Source organism: Bubalus kerabau, chromosome 21 (assembly GCF_029407905.1).
Source record: "Bubalus kerabau isolate K-KA32 ecotype Philippines breed swamp buffalo chromosome 21, PCC_UOA_SB_1v2, whole genome shotgun sequence".
Taxonomy (NCBI): Eukaryota; Metazoa; Chordata; class Mammalia; order Artiodactyla; family Bovidae; genus Bubalus; species Bubalus kerabau.
The window spans coordinates 46136541-46153527 of NC_073644.1; the positions used below are offsets into that span (position 1 = coordinate 46136541).

General features: G+C 38.7%; 1 protein-coding gene across 4 annotated transcripts in view; it reads right to left on the reverse strand.

Moving 5' to 3' along the window:
• SPIRE1 (spire type actin nucleation factor 1) overlaps positions 1 to 16987 on the reverse strand; it is a 176806-nt gene that overhangs the window by 92279 nt on the left and 67540 nt on the right. For all 4 annotated transcript variants that reach the window (XM_055559163.1, XM_055559166.1, XM_055559164.1 and 1 more), the window contains one exon: positions 4265 to 4498. In XM_055559163.1, the coding sequence (XP_055415138.1) occupies positions 4265 to 4498 (234 nt within the window). The remainder of the gene's footprint in view (positions 1 to 4264; positions 4499 to 16987) is intronic.

Consider the following 16987-nt stretch of genomic DNA (forward strand, 5'->3'; position numbering starts at 1 on the left):
TGTGTGTGTGGATTCTAGAAAAATGGTACAGATGAACCTATCTGCAGGACAGCAGTAGAGACACAGACATAGAGAACAGACTTGTAGACACAGTGGGGGAAGGAGAGGGTGGGATGGATTGAGAGAACAGCACAGAAACATTTGTATTATCCTATGTAAAACAGCTATTGGGAACTTGTTATGTACCAGAGGGACTCAACTCAGTGCTCTGTGACAACCTAGAGGGGTGGGAAGAGGTGGGAAGGTTCAAGAAGGAGGGGATATATGTATGGTGTTCAGTTGCCCAGTCAGGTCCAACTTTTTGCAACCCCATGGACTGCAGCATGCCAGGCTTCCCTGTCCCTCACCATCTCCCAGAATTTGCCCAAGTTCATGTTCACTGCATCAGTGATGCCGTCCAGCCATCTCATCCTCTGATGCTCTCTTATCCTTCTGCCCTTGCTCTTCCCCAGCATCAGGGACTTTTCAAATGAGTCATCTGTTCACATCAGGGACCAAAATACTGGAACTTCAGCTTCAGCATCAGTCCCCCCAGTGAATATTCAGGGTTGATCTCCCTTAATATTCACTGGTTTGATCTCCTTGCTGTCCAAGAGACTTTCAAAAGTCTTCTCCAGCACCACAGTTCGAAGGCATCAATTCTTTAGTGTTCTGCCTTCTTTATGGTCCAGCTCTCACAACCATATGTGACCACTGGGAAGACCATGGCCTTGACTATACGGACCTTCGTTGGCAGAGTAATGCCTAACTTGGATATATGTATACTTCTGGCTGATTCACATTATTGTAGAGCAGAAACTAATACTACTTTGTGAAAACAATTATCCTCTAATTAAAAAAAAATTGTACATCAAAGAATTCTATCAAGAGCATGAAAAGACAATCCACAGAATCAGAGAAAATATTTGCAAATCATATATCTAATAAGGATCTACTATTCAGAATGCATAAAGAACTCTTAAACTCAACAAAAGATAAACAACCTAATTTAAAAATGGACCTGAATAGACATTCTTCCAAAGAAGGTAGACAAATGGCCAAAAAGCAAATAAAAAGATGCTCACCATCATGAGTCATTAAGAAAATGCAAATCAAAACCACAATTAGATACCACTCACATCCACTAGGATGGCTATAAAAGCAAAGAGAAAATGGAAAGTAAGTGTTAGCAAGAATGTGGAAAAATTGGAACCCTTGTATATTGCTAGTAGAAATGAAAATGGTGAGGCCACTGTGAAAAACAGCTTGATGGTTTCTCAAAAAGTTAAAGATAGAATTACCATGTGATCCAGCAATTCCGTTTCTGAGGTGTATTTCCAAAAGAATTTAAAGTAGGTATTCAAACAAAAACTGAAACACAAATGTTCATACCAGCACCATTCACAGCAGCCAAAAAAAAGGTAAAAACAATTCAAATATTCTTAGCTGAGGAGCAGATAAACAAACTGTGGTATATTCACAAAATGGAATCTTATTAACCCATAAAAAAGAAAAAGGTACTGACACATGCTACGACATGGACGAACCTTAAAAACATTACACTCAGTCCAAGAAGCTAGACACCAAAAGTCATATACCATATGATTCCATTTACATGAAATACCAGAATACATAAATCCACAGAAACAGAAAGCTGATCAGTGGCTGCCATGGGCTGAAGGAGAAGGGATAGGTTTCCATCTGGGATAAAGAATAGGCTTTGGACTGAGATAGTGCTGATAGCTGGATAGTATCGTGAATTATTTAATGGAATTAAATTGTGAATTGTAAACTCTGTTATGTGTATTTTACCACAATTTTTTAATGTACAAAAAAATTTTTTTTTAAAGCCAATGAAATTTCATGAAGTTTCCACTGAGACAGATGAGAAATAATCCCTTAGAGGAAAAATAACCCCAGTGATTATTTCAGTTTCAATGAATTACCTGATAATTATTTTATTCTTTGTGTTTATATGCATCAGCACATCTAATTCTTATGTCAACCCAATTTAGAGATTAAGAAATAGAGATTTACAATAGCTAAGGATTTACCCAAGCCATACACCTAGCCAGCAGAATTGGAAGTGAACCCAGGCAGTCTAACTGCAGAATGAGTTACACTAAAGGAAGTAATGTTCTTACACTAAAAGAAGCAATATTCTTCAAGTGATGAAACACTTAGAACACAGCATACAGGCAGCATGCCCCAAATGACCTCTACAGTTACCAAACAAGTGACGCTTGTGGAGGAGTGGAAATTCTACAGACTTGTGTCCACAAGTTTGTTCTCTATGTCTGAGTACACAGTCTTTCCTTTATACATACACCAGTCAGTACATGCAGAACTTTGTGGTCTTTTCTCCATTTATTAAAAATTTCCCACACTGCTACTTAACCTACATGATTATAATTTTAAAGACCATATGATAATCTATGTAGCTGATATACCATTTTTCTGGAAGTCATTTATTTCCAGTTTCAAAACAGTATAATTAATGCTGTGATACACATCTCCTTGTATCTATGTAACATTTCATTTTAAAAATCATCTCCTTGTACAGAGAACAGGCTGGTGATGCCAGTGGTTGGGGCTTGGGGGGTACAGAGTGGAATGGCTGAAGGTAGTCAAAAGGTACAAACTTCCAGTTATAAAGTCAGTCAGTCCTAGGAATGTAATGTACAGCATGGCAACTAAGGTTAACAATACTGTACTGAATATTTGAAAGTTGCTGAAAGATAGAGCTTAAAAGTTCTCATCACAAGAAAAAAATCTGTAATCATGTGTAGTGATGGATGTTAACTTACTGTGGTGATCATTTTGCAATTTATACAAACAAGGAATCATTACCTTGTACAGTTGAAACTAATATAATGTTATATGTCAATTATATCTGAGCTTAAAAACCTGACCTCTTTGAAAAATTTCTAATAGTATTACTGTGTGGAAAAATTTGAACATGCACAAAATGAGGTGGACAGTATAATGAATTACCATCCATCACCCAATTTAGCGATGATCAATTCATGGCCAATCTTACTTTATCTACATCCTCATCCACTTAAGCCTCACCCTCCAGGATAATTTTATAACAAATTTCAGACATCTGAATTTCACATGTAGATATTTCAGCATATACTCATTAAATGAGTTTTTAAAAAATATACTCACAATTCTATTATAATATCTAAAAATATGAATAATTCCTAATATCGTCAACTATAGAGTAAAAGGTCAAATTTTCCTGATTATCTCAAATATATCCACAGTTCATTTTTATTTTCATTACTCTAGGAGGTGGAGCAAAAAGATAGGCAGAGAGTGTTCTGCCTATGTTTTCCTTGAAAAGTTTTATAGTACCCAGACTTACATTTAGGTCTTTAATCCAGTTTGAGTTTGTTTCTATGTATGGTATTAGAGACTGTTCTAATCTATAGATTCAATGTAATCCCCATGAAATTACCAACAGCCTTTTTCAGAACTTTCCTGGTAGTTCAGTTGGTAAAGAATCCGCCTGCAATGTGGGAGACCTGGGTTCGATCCCTGGGTTGGGAAGATACCCTGAAGAAGAGAAAGGCTACCAATTCCAGTATTATGGCCTGGAGAATTCCATGGGCTGTATAATCCACGAGGTTGCAGAGAGTTGGACACGACTGAGAGACTTTCACTTCACTTTTTCAGAACTAGAACAAAAAATTTTAAGATCTGTATGGAAACACAAAAGGCCCCAAATAGCCACAGCAATTTTGTGGGGAGAAAAAAAGAAAAGCAACAAAGACAGAGCTAGAGGAATTAGGCTCCTTGACTTCAGGAGCTTTGACTGTACTACAAAGCTACAGTAATAGAAACAGTAGGACACTGGCACAAAAACAGACACACATCAATGGAACAGGAAAGAAAGCCCAGAGGCAAACTCACACACCTATGGTCAACTAATCTATGACAAAGGAGGCAAGAATACACCATGGAGAAAAAACAGCCTCTTCAATAAATGGTAGGAGGAAAACTAGACAGCTACATGTAAAAGAATGAAATTAGAACACCCTTATGCATTTCATTATGGACATGAAACTGAGCAAACTCTGGGAAATGGTGAAGGACAAGGAAGCCTGGCATGCTGCAGTCCATGGGGTTGCAAAGAGCTGAAGACAACTTAGTGAGTCAATAACAACAACAATGTATTTCATTGAAAGCTGAAAGTCTAGGGACTATTATCAAATGCTAATCAATTTTTTAAAGTGAAATAACAACTCTTGAAAGAAAGAGATACTGCTGTAAACTTTACCTTCATGACATCTCTATAGGACCGGATGGCTGAGACCTTCCTCTTTACGTCGTCATCCTCCTCCAGACCCTCATCCGCAGCCTCGTAGCCCTCGTCATTGCTGCCATCAGCCTCTACCGTGTTGGCCATGCGATCAATGAGCTGCTCCAGTGGGGGGCTTAACTCCCTTTCTTCATTCTCCTTCAAGCCATAGTCCAGTGCCTTATAAATAATAATTCCCAAAGATTCTATAACCTAGGAACATTAAGGAAGGTGGTTAATAGAGACAACTGAACAGCTTTATAGAACTGTGAGGCATAAAATATTTAGTACGATATTTAAGCTACGTCTAATCTATTCCATTTCAGAAATGTGACACATTAAATTTGAGGAGCTTAAGAAGTCTCACCTGTGTTTTTTTAAAAAATCTCAGATGGAAATATTTGTGTAATTTCTTCAAACCAGTATGTAACACATACACAAAGTCTTTTCATGTTTTCTTAGATTTATGTTAAACACTAGAATCTATATTTTCCATTTATATAAAATACCAGCAATACCAACCAGGTTGATTTTCCATATTTTCAAACCATATTTTTTCAGAATAGACAGCGTTACCGAAGAACATATCCATTCAGAACTGTTATGACAACACTTATCTAATTAGGGATTTCATAGACATATCAAGGATCTGAGACTGAAAACTCAGTGACTGGTAGCAGCTAACTTAAGCTTAAACAAACAAATCTATTTACAGCCATGTCCTTCTGACAGGGGCTGGCAGTGCTGCAACTTCCACCTTAAGGTGCTGCCTGCACATCAGGCGGAACCATCTGTAAACCAGGCTGGAGTCTTCTGTCAACTGATTGGAGAACTCCCTCAAGGCAACAGTTACAGGCTGGAAAGACAAGAGTGGCTCAGCAGCATGCACTTGGTGATGCCTCCAGGGCCAACCTGGGCCAAACACGTGCAAAATGCTCCCATTGGATGATGGGATGCCTCTCTACAAACCCAAACTCATGGCTAGAAGGGTCAATAATCCCCAGTTTATGATGAGCAGCTCAGGACTCAGGTAAACTCAGGCCCACCATTGAGTGTTCAGTATTGACTGTGGCCCAGCATCAGATCTAGAGCTACCAAAAGGAAAGGAGCTCTCCACAAAGAGCTGCAGGGCTCTGCTCCAGAACCCTAGGGCCTGCACTACGACTCACCCGCAGGGCTGCCCAAGGCTCAGACTGTAGCCCTCTCTGCCACTGACACCGCAAGCACCGACACATCTGCGGGGTCAGGTGGCCCGTGCAGCAAAGGAGCCAGCCTGGCAGCTGCATTTGTGGAGGAGCTCTTCCTGTCCCGGGTCCTACTCAGAACTAGCAGCTTTCTGGGTCCTTCAGCAAATGGGCTAGAGTAATACAACACACTTCGAGGCATATGTGCCTTCAAAATCCAGAGTCCACCAGGCTTTGTGCTTCTTTTCTGTTTGCAGTCAGGGCCTTGGAAAGGGTGTCCTAAAACATTCTGCAGGGTCTCCCAGCTCCAGGATAAACTACGTGCACCTGGTTTCAATGTCCCAAATCTATTACCTTTCCTGATTTAAACCTGAACCATGACACAGTACTATATGTAATCCAACCTCTCAGAAATACAACATAACAAGGCTGGGCATTATTAGACTGACACGTATAGTAGCTGACTCATCACTTTCACAGATTCCAGAAACTTCTAGCCTTGTGCTAGAGAAGCATCTACCTAGTTCTACACAGTCTGGAGCTGGTGATAACAGATGAGCACTCAAAAGACAACTGAAACATAACAGTACCTGGACACATCAACTTGCCTACATATATACTTACTTATACTAATTTTAGAAATTCATTTTCCAAAACTTGTGGTGGTTGTTCAGTAGCTAAGTCATGTCCAATAGTGATTTAAGTATTAAGTAGGAGAGCTCCAACTAAGAACCCCTTCAGAAAATTAGAGACGTTTTTTCCATGTTGACACTGATTATAATCTACCTGTATAAATATCAACCTGACATTTCTCCATCTTGTTCACAAAAATATTATAAAAGACTTACTATACTTTCTTGCTGCAATATCTAAATACTAACTGTGGTACTCTCTTATCTAGTAAAATTTATCCCCTCAAAGCATACTTTTCTATTAATCTAGCTATTATCCACTATACTAAGCACCCTTCCTTTCTCTCATGAATTCAGTCCACAGATATTTACTAAGAATCAAGTGTATGTGCCAATGAAGAAACAGATGAGGAGAAGAGACCTGTGGCCTTCATAATGGTTTTGTCCTAGGGAAAACAGATAATTAATAAGCTAAATGACTATGCTACACATTATAATAAAGAAGGGAAGGGTGTTATGAGAGAATAATTTAATAGGGAGCCCTAACTAGTCCAAAGATCAGGGAAGCCTTTGTTAAGAAAATGAATCTAAGTAGAGTTAACCACAAGAAGAAGGGGGTTAGAAAAGAATTCCAAAGATAGGAAAACAGTGAGTATGAAGACCTAGAGATAGGAAAGAGCATGGAATGAGTGACTGAAGAAAAAACAAAGAAAAAACTCCTAATGACAAGAGGACGGTTAGGATGAGTTTTGTGAGGTGGGAATATATTCACACATCACATGAGGCCTCAAAGGCTACCTGACAGGTCTGAAAGGAAAGTGCAAATGAAGTCCCTCAGTCGTGTCCAACTCTTTGCGACCCCCTGGACTGTAGCCTGCCAGGCTCCTCCATCCCTGGGATTTTCCAGGCAAGAATACTGGAGTGGGTTGCCGTTTCCTTCTCCAGGGGATCTTCCCCACCTAGGGACTGAACCTGGGTCACCCGCACTGCAGGCAGACTCTACCATGTGAGCTACCAGGGAAGCCTGAATCTTCATCAAGTAATAGCGGGCCACTGAAGGGTTTTGGGAAGTGAGGCAGTAAGATATTTTTAAAGTTCAGTCAGTCAGTTCAGTCACTCAATCATGTCTGACTCTTTGCAACCCCATGGACTGCAGCATATCAGGCTTCACTGTCCATCACCAACTCCCAGAGCCTACTCAAACTCATGTCCACTGAGTCAGTGATGCCATCCAACCATCTCATCCTCTGTCATCCCCTTCTCCTCCCGCCTTCAATCTTTCCCAGCATCAGGGTCTTTTCAGTATTTTTAAAATACATCATGCCACAGTTATCAAGACAGGGTGGTACTAGCAAAAGAACAGACAATGAGATTCACGGAACAGCATACAGAGCCCAAAACAGACTCACAAGGATACTCAACTGAGCACTGACAAAGGAGTAAACGCAACGTAAAAGAACAGGCTTTTCTTCAAACGGTGCTGGAGCAACAACATCCACATGCAAAAATATGAGTCTAGACTCAGACCTTACACCTTTCACAAAGTCACAAGTAAAATACAAAACTATTAAATGAGAAGATAACATAGGAGAAAATCTAGTTGACTTTGGGTTTGATGATTTTTTTAAAGATACAAGCAGTGATCCATGAAAGAAAAAAATTGGTATGTTAGACTTCATTATAATTAACAAATTCTGCTGCATGAAAGGCACTGTTCAAAGACTAAAACAACAAGCCACAGCTGGAAGAAAATATTTGCCAAACACATGTGTGATAATGGACTGGTATCCCAAATAGACAAAGAACCTTAAAACTCAAACAGAAAATAACTCCTGGAGTTTCCTAGTGGTCTAGTTGTTAGGATTCTGGACTTTCACTGCCGGAGGTCAGGTTCACTCCCTGGTCAGGGAACTCAAGTCCCACAAGCTATCTAACCTGACCCCACCCTCTGAAAAAAAAATTACCCAGTTACAAAATGGGAAAGTGATCAGAATAGACACCTCACCAAAGAAGATATACCAATGGCAATGAAAATGTGAAATGATGCTCAAGATAATGTGTCATCATAAATTGTACCAACGTTTTCTTAGGTCACTCTCCCAAGGCAACAGAAATAAAAGCAAAAATTAACAAGTGGGACCTAATTAAATTTACAAGCTTTTGTATAGCTAAGGAAATCATCAACAGAATGAAAAGACAGCCTACAGACTGGGAGAAAATATTTGCAAGTGATGTGACCAACAAGGGCTTAATATCCAAAATACACAAACAGCTCATACAATTTAACAATAAAATAACTTACAGCCCAATAGAAAAATAGGTAGAAAACCTACATAGACAGTTCTCCTAGGAAAACACACAGACAGCCAAAAGGCACATGAAAAGATGCTCAACATCACTAATTATTAGAGAAAAGCAAATCATAACTATGAGGCGCCACTTCACACCTCTCAGATGGCCATCATTAAATAGTGTACAAATAACAAATGCTAAAGAGGGTATGGAGAAAAGGGAATCCTCCTACACTGCTGGTGGGAATGAAAGTTGATGTAGCCACTATGAAAATTATCAGGAAATTCCTCAAAAAGCTAAAAATAGAGTTGTCAAGTGACCCAGCAGTCCTACTCCTGGGCATATATCTGGACAAAACTGTAATTCAAAAAGACACATGTACCCCAATCTTCAATGCAACACTATTCACAACCGCTAAGACATGGAAATAACCTAAGTGTCCATCAAAAGATGAGTGGATGAAGATGTGGTACAGATATACAATGCAATACTACTCAACCATGAAACAGAACAATAACGCCATTTGCAGCAACATGGATGAACTCGGAGATTGTCATATTAAATCAGTTAAGTCAGAAAGACAAATACTGTGTGATATCACTTCTATGCGCAATCTGAAATACAACACAAATGAACTTATCTACAAAACAGACTCACAGCCATAGAGAACAGACTTGTGGTTGCCAAGGGAGAGTGGGAAGAATGGATTTGGAGTTTGGGGTTAGCAGATGCAAACTATTATATATAGAATGGATAAACAACAAGTCCTACTATATAGCACAGGGAAGTGTATTCAATATTTTGTGAAAAATCATAATGGAAAAGCATATATAAAAGAATGTAAAAAAAATCATATGTCATCAGGGATTTACAAATTAAAACGGTAAGATCCCACTATATACCTACTGAGTTCAGTTCAGTTCAGTCACTCAGTCATGTCTGACTCTTTGCGACCCCATGAATCGCAGCACGCCAGGCCTCCCTGTCCATCACCAACTCCCGGAGTTCAGTCAGACTCACGTCCAACGAGTCAGTGATGCCACCCAGCCTTCTCATCCTCTGTCGTCTCCTTCTCCTCCTGCCCCCAATCTTTCCCAGCATCAGAGTCTTTTCCAATGAGTCAACTCTTCGCATGAGGTGGCCAAAGTACTGGAGTTTCAGCTTTAGCATCATTCCTTCCAAAGAAATCCCAGGGCTGATCTCCTTCAGAATGGACTGGTTGGATCTCCTTGCAGTCCAAGGGACTCTCAAGAGTCTTCTCCAACACCACAGGTCAAAAGCATCAATTCTTCGGCACTCAGCCTTCTTCACAGTCCAACTCTCACATCCATACATGACCACTGGAAAAACCATAGCCTTGACTAGATGCACCTTTGTTGGCAAAGTAATGTCTCTGCTTTTCAATATGCTATCTAGGTTGGTCATAACTTTTCTTCCAAGGAGTAAGCGTCTTTTGATTTCATGGCTGCAGTCACCATCTGCAATGATTCTGGAGCCCCAAAAAATAAAGTCTGACACTGTTTCCACTGTTTCCCCATCTATTTCCCATGAAGTGATGGAAACAGATGCCATGATCTTCGTCAAATCCAAAACAATGATATCATCAAATGCTGATGAGAATGTGGGGCAGCAGGAACTCTCATCAATGGTTAGTAGGAATGCTGATGGTTCAGCCACCATAGAAGACATTTTGGCGGTTGCTCACACAGCCGAACATACTCCTACCATACAATCAAGTAATTCCACTCCTTGATATTTACTCAAGCTGAAAACTTACATCCACACAAAAATCTGTACACAAATGTTTGTTGTTGTTTAATCACTAAGTCATGTCTGACTCTGCAATCCCATCAAGTGTAGCCTGCCAGGTTCCTCTGTCCATGGGATTTCCCAGGCAAGAATACTACAGTGGGTTTCCATTTTCTTCTTCAGGGGATCTTCCTGACCCAGGGATCGAACCTGCATCTCCAATGTCCCCTGCATTAGCAGGTGGATTCTTTACTGTTGAGCCACCAGGGAAGTCCTACACAAATGTTTAAAGTAACTTTATTCAGAACTGTCAAAACTTGGAGGCAACCAAGATGTTTTTCAACATGTGAAGGGATAAACTATGATAAATCCATACAACCAACTATTATTCAAAGATAGAGAAATGAGCTGTCAAACTACAAAGACATAGAGGACACTTTAAAGTAGATTACTAAGTGAGAGAAGACAATATGAAAAGGCTAAATTCTAACCACATGATATTTTGGAAAAGGCAAAACTATAGAGAAAATAAAAAGATCAGTTGTTCCCATGAAAGTGTATGGGACAGTCTAAGGAGAAAAACTACATAAGAAATGCAGACCCAAACATTTAATGACTAGCCAGAGGATGAGAAATCAAAAGACTAGACTGTAAAGGAGCAAGAGTATGAAAGAAAGGAGGAAAGTAGAAAGTCACAAAAATCAGAGTGAGAAAAAACTTTCAAAAGCAGGTCATGGTCCTGGCACGGAATGTGGATTAGAGGGGAGAAGAGACTTAGGGCACACCGCTGGATTCCTCCAGAAGGAAGCCACGGTGACCTCAGCAAGGGCCAGACTGTGTGAGCAAACAGTGCCATGTGTACCCAGCACACACAGAAATGTTTAGGAAAAGGAGCGAAATACAAGGTAGCAGCTAGAGAGGAAGACAGGGCAGAGGTAGGGTTTTTATTATTATTATTATTACTTTTTCTTTGAAGACTTCAAGTCTTAAGCATTTTAAAGGGTGATGGAAAAAATACAGAAAGGAAAACACTGAAGAAGATGCAAAGATAAGGGATCAGAATTACCAACAGTGACCTTTGTTTGAAGTGTCAGACCTCTAAAAGGGGTCACTCCTCAAAAAAAATCTTTCCATGAAATCTAGATATGCTTTTTTCCTTTTATAAAGCAGCAAAAAAAAAAAAAAAAAAAAAAGTCCATTTATCCATGCCTGAGAGTTATCTTTCTATTCAATATTACCTCCTAAGCAGTTTCTAGGTGATAAATTCTTTAACATGCCATTCTAAGCCTTTTACATTCTGAGCCCAGTGAACTTTTCTGTTCACAACCCCACAATGAGCTGATAACTTTGCTCACTTTCCTTCTGCTTACCTTTCTTTACTCATGTCACTCCCCACCTGTGTCTGACAAATCCTACCAGTACTCTTATTCTTCAGACCCAGAGCCCTATGACCAGAGTTGATTATTTTCAACCTTACCATCTTTGCCTGCTCTGTTTATCCAACTTTTACACGTGACTGTTTGTTAATTGCATCCAAAACTATAAAATAATCATTCAAGTGTAGCTGGAATGTTCACCAAGACAAAGCCTATGCTGTTTGAAAAAAAATAAGTCTCAATAAATTTCAAAACTGAAATATCAAAAATTATGTTTTCTGGCAAAGAAATGAAACCAGAAATCAGCTAACAAAGTAATTTATACTAAGTTATTTTATACTAAAGTACTAAGTACTAAAAAATTAAATAGCACACTTCTAAACTTTTGAGTCAAAGAAGAAATCTCATGGCCAATTTAAAAATATTTAATGATAATGAAAACATACAAACAAATTTGTGGGAAGCAACTAATGCATTTATAGCTTCAGATGAATAGACAAACTCCCTAGAAGGCACAGCTTATCAAAATTTGCAAGATCCCAACACTGAAAACTATAAAACATTGCTAAAAGAAATTAAAAATCAAAGCTAGCAGAGACATACACCAAATTCATGATTGAAAGACTAAACATTGTTACAATGTCAGTTCTTTCAAGTTGATCAAAAAGTCAATAAAATCACAACCAAAACTCTACTAGGACTTTTGGAAAAACTGACAAACTAATTTAAAAATGTATTCGTCATAAAAGAAGAAGAGACATCATTCGTCATAAAAGAAGAAAATTAACAAGCTAGATTTCATAAAAAATAAAAACTCTGCTCTTTGGATTTCCCTGGTGGTTCTGCAGTTAACACTTCACACTTTCAATGCAGGAGGCACAGGTTCAATCCCTGGTCAGGGAACTGTGATCCCACAATCCACACAGTGAGGCCAAAAAAAGAAAAAACTCAGCTCTTCAAAAAACAATATTAGCTAAGGGGAAAGTTCGGAGCAATACATGCATACCTCAAGAAACAAGAAAAAAGTCAAATAAATAACCTAACTCTACACCTAAAGCAACTAGAAAAGGAAGAAATGAAGAACCCCAGGGTTAGTAGAAGGAAAGAAATCTTACAAATTAGGGCAGAAATAAATGCAAAAGAAACAAAAGAGACCATAGCAAAAATCAACAAAGCCAAAAGCTGGTTCTTTGAAAGGATAAATAAAATTGACAAACCATTAGCCAGACTCATTAAGAAACAAAGGGAGAAAAATCAAATCAATAAAATTAGAAATGAAAATGGAGAGATCACAACAGACAACACAGAAATACAAAGGATCATAAGAGACTACCATCAACAATTATATGCCAATAAAATGGACAACGTGAAAGAAATGGACAAATTCTTAGAAAAGTACAACTTTCCAAAACTCGACCAGGAAGAAATAGAAAATCTTAACAGACCCATCACAAGCACGGAAATTGAAACTGTAATCAAAAATCTTCCAGCAAACAAAAGCCCAGGTCCAGACGGCTTCCCAGCTGAATTCTACCAAAAATTTAGAGAAGAGCTAACACCTGCTCAAACTCTTCCAGAAAATTGCAGAGGATGGTAAACTTCCAAACTCATTCTATGAGGCCACCATCACCCTAATACCAAAACCTGACAAAGATCCCACAAATAAAGAAAACTACAGGCCAATATCACTGATGAACATAGATGCAAAAATCCTTAACAAAATTCTAGCAATCAGAATCCAACAACACATTAAAAAGATCATACACCATGACCAAGTGGGCTTTATCCCAGGGATGCAAGGATTCTTCAATATCCGCAAATCAATCAATGTAATACACCACATTAACAAATTGAAAAATAAAAACCATATGATTGTCTCAATAGATGCAGAGAAAGCCTTTGACAAAATTCAACATCCATTTATGATAAAAACTCTCCAGAAAGCAGGAATAGAAGGAACATACCTCAACATAATAAAAGCTATATATGACAAACCCACAGCAAACATTATCCTCAATGGTGAAAAATTGAAAGCATTTCCTCTAAAGTCAGGAACAAGACAAGGGTGCCCACTTTCACCATTACTATTCAACATAGTTTTGGCCACAGCAATCAGAGCAGAAAAAGAAATAAAAGGAATCCAAATTGGAAAAGAAGAAGTAAAACTCTCACTGTTTGCAGATGACATGATCCTCTACATAGAAAACCCTAAAGGCTCCACCAGAACATTACTAGAACTAATCAATGATTATAGTAAAGTTGCAGGATATAAAATCAACACACAGAAATCCCTTGCATTCCTATACACTAATAATGAGAAAACAGAAAGAGAAATTAAGGAAACAATTCCATTCACCCTTGCAACGGAAAGAATAAAATACTTAGGAATATATCTACCTAAAGAAACTAAAGACCTATATATAGAAAACTATAAAACACTGGTGAAAGAAATCAAAGAGGACACTAATAGATGGAGAAATATACCATGTTCATGGATTGAAGAATCAATACAGTGAAAATGAGTATACTACCCAAAGCAATTTATAGATTCAATGCAATCCCTATCAAGCTACCAATAGTATTCTTCACAGAGCTAGAACAAATAATTTCACAATTTGTATGGAAATACAAAAAACCTCGAATAGCCAAAGCTATCTTGAGAAAGAAGAATGGAACTGGAGGAATCAACCTACCTGACTTCAGGCTCTACTACAAAGCCACAGTCATCAAGACAGTATGGTACTGGCACAAAGACAGAAATATAGATCAATGGAACAAAATAGAAAGCCCAGAGATAAATCCACGCACCTATGGACACCTTATGTTTGACAAAGGAGGCAAGAATATACAATGGATTAAAGACAATCTCTTTAACAAGTGGTGCTGGGAAAACTGGTCAACCACTTGTAAAAGAATGAAACTAGAACACTTTCTAACACTATACACAAAAATAAACTCAAAATGGATTAAAGATCTAAATGTAAGACCAGAAACTATAAAACTCCTAGAGGAGAACATAGGCAAAACACTCTCTGACATACATCACAGCAGGATCCTCTATGACCCACCTCCCAGAATATTGGAAATAAAAGCAAAAATAAACAACTGGGACCTAATTAAACTTAAAAGCTTCTGCACAACAAAGGAAACTATAAGCAAGGTGAAAAGACAGCCTTCAGAATGGGAGAAAATAATAGCAAATGAAGCAACTGACAAAGATCTAATCTCAAAAATATACAAGCAACTCCTCCAGCTCAATTCCAGAAAAATAAATGACCCAATCAAAAAATGGGCCAAAGAACTAAATAGACATTTCTCCAAAGACGACATACAGATGGCTAACAAACACATGAAAAGATGCTCAACATCACTCATTATCAGAGAAATGCAAATCAAAACCACTATGAGGTACCATTTCACACCAGTCAGAATGGCTGCGATCCAAAAGTCTACAAGTAATAAATGCTGGAGAGGGTGTGGAGAAAAGGGAATCCTCTTACACTGTTGGTGGGAATGCAAACTAGTGCAGCCACTATGGAGAACAGTGTGGAGATTCCTTAAAAAACTGGAAATAGAACTGCCTTATGATCCAGCAATCCCACTGCTGGGCATACACACTGAGGAAACCAGAAGGGAAAGAGACACGTGTACCCCAATGTTCATCGCAGCACTGTTTATAATAGCCAGGACATGGAAGCAACCTAGATGTCCATCAGCAGATGAATGGATAAGAAAGCTGTGGTACATATACACAATGGAGTATTACTCAGCCATTAAAAAGAATACATTGGAATCAGTTCTAATGAGGTGGATGAAACTGGAGCCTATTATACAGAGTGAAATAAGCCAGAAAGAAAAACACCAATACAGTATACTAACACATATATATGGAATTTAGAAAGATGGTAACAATAACCCTGTATACGAGACAGCAAAAGAGACACTGATGTATAGAACAGTCTTTTGGACTCTGTGGGAGAGGGAGAGGGTAGGATGATTTGGGAGAATGGCATTAAAATACGTATAATATCATATATGAAACGAGTTGCCAGTCTAGCTTCGATGCACAATACTGGATGCTTGGGGCTGGTGCACTGGGACGACCCAGAGGGATGGTATGGGGGAGAAAGGAGGGATCAGGATGGGGAACGCATGTATACCTGTGGCGGATTCATTTCAATATTTGGCAAAACCAATACAATATTGTAAAGTTTAAAAATAAAATAAAATTTTCAAAAAAAACAAAAAACAATATTAGGACGTTTTCCTGGTGGTCCAATGGTTAGGAATCTGCCTTTCAATTCAGGGAACACGGGTTTGATCCCTGGTCTGGGAAGATCCCACATGCCATGAGGCAACTAAGCCTGTGGGCCACAACTACTGAGCCTGCACTCTGCAACAAGAGAAGCCACTGCAATGAGAAGCCCATCCTCAGCAACAAAGATCCAGGGCAACCAAATATAAAGTAATTAATTTATAAAAAACCCAATCCTTTCTGGGTCAGGAAGATTTCCTGGAGAAGGGAATGGCTACTCACTCCAGTATTCCTGACTGGAGAATTCCACGGACAGAGGAGTCTGGCAGACTACAGTCCATGAGGTGTATAGACACAAAGAGTCAGACACAACTGAGCGATTAACACAGCTAACAAAGGACTTTTCAGGAGAGGGAAAAAAAAAAGAAAACCATACCTTCAAAAACACTTCAAGGATGATCAAATCTGAAATATGCTAAGACCAAAACAGGAATTTTTCCTTCTTGAGAGGAAAAAAATGACATACACACACAAAATGAACTGAAATCAGGATAATTCCAAAGCATGGGACTCAGAATGTTAATATAGTTGAAATATAGCGGTCAAAAAACCCTAGAATGAAACTCAGTATTAATGGAATGATGTGGTGTCATAACTAAAATCTAAGCACCCTATTAAAAAAAAGTATTTTTAATACTGCAAAAGGAATACTGAGATAAGAAATGGAAAAAGGCTAAGCATTATAGGATGATTTGTCTAAATCGTAACTCAGAGTACAGATATGATGAGAGAGTCCACAGGAGTCGACTGGTATAGATACAAACAAGCAGCATGGTTATTCTAAACTGCAGCACTGTCTGGTAGGACTTTCTGGGTGACAGCATGGTCTGAATCTGTGCTGCCCAATACTGTAACCATAGTCACACTTGAAATATAGCTAGTAGGACTGAGAAAATAAAATTTTAACTTTATTTCATTTTAATTAATTTAAACTTTAAAAGACACAGAAGTAGTGGCTGCCATCCTGGGCAGTGCAAATCTAGAGAAAGGAAAACAACGCCTTCTGGTGAGTCTACACAATCCAGAGACAAAATGAAGAGCAGGGTATAATCACCACGCACATGGCAGGAACTCCATAAACGGCTGTTAAACTACAGTGAGCAGCTCTTTACTGAGCTTCCAAGCCAAGGATGACAGACGAGAACTCAAGAACA